Source organism: Rhineura floridana, chromosome 2, assembly GCF_030035675.1.
Source record: "Rhineura floridana isolate rRhiFlo1 chromosome 2, rRhiFlo1.hap2, whole genome shotgun sequence".
NCBI classification, from domain to species: domain Eukaryota; kingdom Metazoa; phylum Chordata; class Lepidosauria; order Squamata; family Rhineuridae; genus Rhineura; species Rhineura floridana.
The window spans coordinates 99563232-99567234 of NC_084481.1; the positions used below are offsets into that span (position 1 = coordinate 99563232).

The window sequence follows — 4003 nt, forward strand, 5'->3', positions numbered from 1 at the left end:
TGCGAACATCTTGTATTGATTGTGGCAAGCAGCAGCTTCAGGAGCACTTTTTGTTAGGGATGTTAGGTTTACTTAGGAAAACAGCAAGAAGGAAAGGGTTTATCCCTTCCCTGCAGTGATGCTTTCCCCATCCAGATTCCCTGTCTAGCTGCTAACCATAAAAGTTTACAGACAGTGGAAGGCATTCATGCAGTTCTGTTATCACATCCGGTTTGGCTCAGAGTCCCATTCATTACCATTATTTAGGTGCTATGAATCTCCCCAGGACTTTCTTGAAGGCTGCCTTGACATCTTTGTTGCGCAAGCTGTAGATCAAGGGGTTGACCAAAGGGTTGACCACTGTGTAGAAAAGTGCATTTGCCTTGTCCCAGTTTGGAGTGTGCTGGGAGCTGGGTCGGGAATACATGAAAAGGATGGAGCCATAGAAGAGGGAGACAGAGATGAGGTGGGCAGAGCAAGTGGAGAAGGCCTTGCGCCGCCCTGCAGCTGAACGGATACGTATGATGGCTGCCACGATGCCCGTGTAGGAGCCCAGGATGAGAGCAGTGGTTATCACCACATTGCAACCAATGACTGTGGACAGGATGAGTTCATAGATCCGAGTATCACTACAGGCCATCTTCACAAGTGGTGGCGCATCGCAAAAGAAGTGGTTGATAATGTTGTTCCCGCAGAAGTGTAGGCGGAAAGTGTTGCCTGTATGCACAACGGCACTAGCAAAGCCAGCCACATAAGACCCAATGACCAGCTGGATGCAGCGTTTCCTGGGCATGGCAGTGGTGTAGAGGAGTGGGTTGCAGATGGCCACATAGCGGTCATAGGCCATTGCAGCTAGCAGAAAGCATTCACTGTAGGTTAAGCCAGCTGAGAAGAAGAACTGAGCTGCACAGCCTGCAAGGGAGATGGCATTGTTCTTGGACACACAGTCAGACAGGATCCGGGGAGTGTAGACTGAGGAGTACCAGACATCCAGGAAGGAAAGGCTGCCCACAAAGAAATACATGGGTGTGTGCAAACGGGAATCTAGGTAGATCAGTGTCATGAGACCCAGGTTTCCAGTCAGGGTTAGAGTGTACGAGACCAGGAAAAGCACAAAGAGGATGATCCGCAAGAGTGGATCTGTTGTGAAACCCACCAAGACAAAGCTGGTAAGTAGTGTGTGGTTTCCGTCTGTTTCCATTATCACCAGAGGTATCACCTGTCGGTACAGGAAAGAGGAATGGAAATGTTCGCTTTCACCTCAATGGTATATATAGAGTGTATCAGAAAATGCCTGTTTGGCATTATTTTGCTTATTGACAAAACTGTTCTCGTTTTTGTTTTTGAGATGTCTTGCAAATATTTAAGGTGCACTGCTTTTACAGGAAGGTGTCATGTAAAGGTGTGCATCTCACCATACCATCATCACATAATGTGCACCCAATATGTTTGGCCAGTGCTGTCTGAAGGACTCCTACTTTCCCCAAAAGACTCTGCCCATTCTCCCTTAATGCCCTATATGCTTGGGACTGCCTTCCAGAAGACCTGTGTGATGTCACCTCTCTTACTTCATTCAGATACCTCCTGAAGACCCACCTTGTCCATGAAGCCTTTGGCAGAACCTCCTAGTTTCTGTGCTGTGTTGCAACTCAGCCTGAAACTAAGGCTAAGGACATGCAACTGAAACATCCCCATATTGCTTCCCTGTTTACTCTTGCATCTCCTTCCTCTGTTATTTTCACTGTATCAAATTTTAAATGGTAAATTCTGTGGGAGCAGGAACTGGTCTCCTCGTATTCTGTATAGCTCTAGTAGAAAAACTGCTGATAGCTTCGTGAACCTTATTATTAGGAACATGAGCTTTCGCAGTGAGAGAAGGTACATTACAACAGGATTGTAGCAATCCACTTGCATGTCACAAAACTGTATGTGCTATTATTTCACTGAAGTTCAGGGGAAAGCGCTAGGGCTTGCCAGAATTAGTCAAATATTTTTCATTGGAAACATTAAAATTTGTGCTATTATCCAGTTACTGAAATTGTAGTAAATAATCCTACAATTGTTGATTGATTCACTGATTAAATATTGATTAAATAAAACAATACTAATGAAAGAAGCAGATTTGTTTTCCGGCTAATGCCTGCCTCCCTGAGTGGTAGGGATGTGATCTGTTGACTGACGTCAGTTTGAAAGCATTCTGTTAACCTAACAGACTGGTATCTTTTCAAATTCATTCTTTGTCCACTAGCTGCTGCTTTTACTGATCAGTTTTTTCCCCTCATAAAAAATACTGATAGAAATATCATTAATTTTAAATGAAATTTTAATATTTTGAAAGGAAATATTAAATGAAAGGAAATATTGATAACATTATCATTCTTAATATTGATATTTTAGAGGTAGATGATTTAAAAGTATATTTTTTAAAAAATAGCCATGGAAAACCACTGCACAAAAATCCGATCTGCAACGATAGAGCATAAGCAAATTAATGGAATTCTAGCACATCTCTACTGAGCAGGCACCCGCTAAGAAGAGGCGCTTCTTCTTGTGTATGTGAGAGCGTGGAGGATGCCTCTTCTAAGAGAGTGCCTGCCACCCACCATTAAAAACAAGAACCTACTGCCTGCTTAAGTGGGAGCATCCATAGTGGGTGGTTTCAGGTTGTCACCATTTTAGGGTGGGATTCAATCACTTGCCAGTAAATTCAGGTTGTGCAATTAAAGTTTATTTGGTGTTCTTGTGCCACAAATCTGCCCCCTCATTTACTTTTTACGATAAGGAAGCTGGTAGGAAAATGCACTTGGATAACACTTGCTCGATTCCACCTTGTCTAACGTCCCCTTAAACAAATTAGGATGAATGCTCAACAGGCAGGTCATCTGGAAGTGACCTTAGGCAGAGGCAAATGAAAGGGTTTCTAAGAGATTCATCTAATTGATTAAAGCTGTAACCCTATGCATTCTTACCTGGGAGAAAGTCACATTGAGCTCAGTGGGGCTTCTTAGCAGACATGTATAGAATTGTACTATAAAAGGCATGGAATGTTGTCCAAATAGTGTTTACTCAGAAGTAAGATCCCCTGAACTGAATGGAAGTCGGGGACTTACTCCAGTACTAACTGTGCTTATTGCAACCTAAATGTCATAGCCCGAATTAAAATATTTATGATGAATGACCATTAAATGTTAGCATTTAATGAGTTTACATACAAAATGTAATATCTGATCTTTTGTGTCCCATTATAGTAGCAAAAGAAGACAGAATCGGGATTCTTTTTCCAGCTGGCAATGTAAAACTGAGCCAAGCACTGCTAAAATAATCCAAAGACTGTGGAAGATGGGTAGATCTTTTTGGCATTAAATTTTGTGAGTCCTGAAGCTGTGGTGGGGTACACTGAACATTGGGAGCAATTCAGGTTACTTGAGAAGATGTTTTGCTAAGGCAATGAATCTGAGGACTAATTTTGAAACTTATTAGGTTGCCGTTGGTTGCATCGTAATAACAACTTGATAGCAGCTGGAGATTACAGGGGTTGGCTGCAAATTGGCGTGGAACAGTTTCATCCATCAGTTATATATTGCTGGACATCTGATAGGGTTGGCTATGCAGTGGGAATTGACAACTATGTTGGACAAAGAAGCAAGGTACCTTGCAATGTGTGAAAGGCAGTGTGAACATCTTCTGTCCTATTTTGTTCCGGGTATACACACAATGAAGATACTCATCAATGTGTTGTGGAGGAAACTGTCATCTGAAACAACCCCTGACTTTCTCAAGAGATAACTTGCTAAGGGGAAGACATACAACTTGGAAAGAGAGACTTCTTGTGCTCATACAGACCTCATCAATCCTTAAGACACGTTTTGCACATATGAATTTTGAAGATGGATGATGGAGTTAGGGTCACAGGCATCCTGCAAGTGGCAAAAAGGGGGGAAATATTGTCAAGAATCTGGTCTCCTTTACAGTTATATCAGCATCTTACCATCAATGGCAGGGATGGCGACCCTGTGGCCCTTCA

At 42.5% G+C, this 4003-nt stretch overlaps 1 protein-coding gene across 1 annotated transcript; it reads right to left on the bottom strand.

Annotated features, from left to right (window-relative positions):
* Positions 1-238: 238 nt before the first annotated feature.
* On the bottom strand, positions 239-1180 carry LOC133378245 (olfactory receptor 9G4-like). The gene has a single exon (XM_061613043.1). The coding sequence runs from the start codon at positions 1178-1180 to the stop codon at positions 239-241; it is 942 nt and encodes a 313-aa protein (XP_061469027.1).
* Between the last annotated feature and the right edge of the window lie 2823 nt (positions 1181-4003).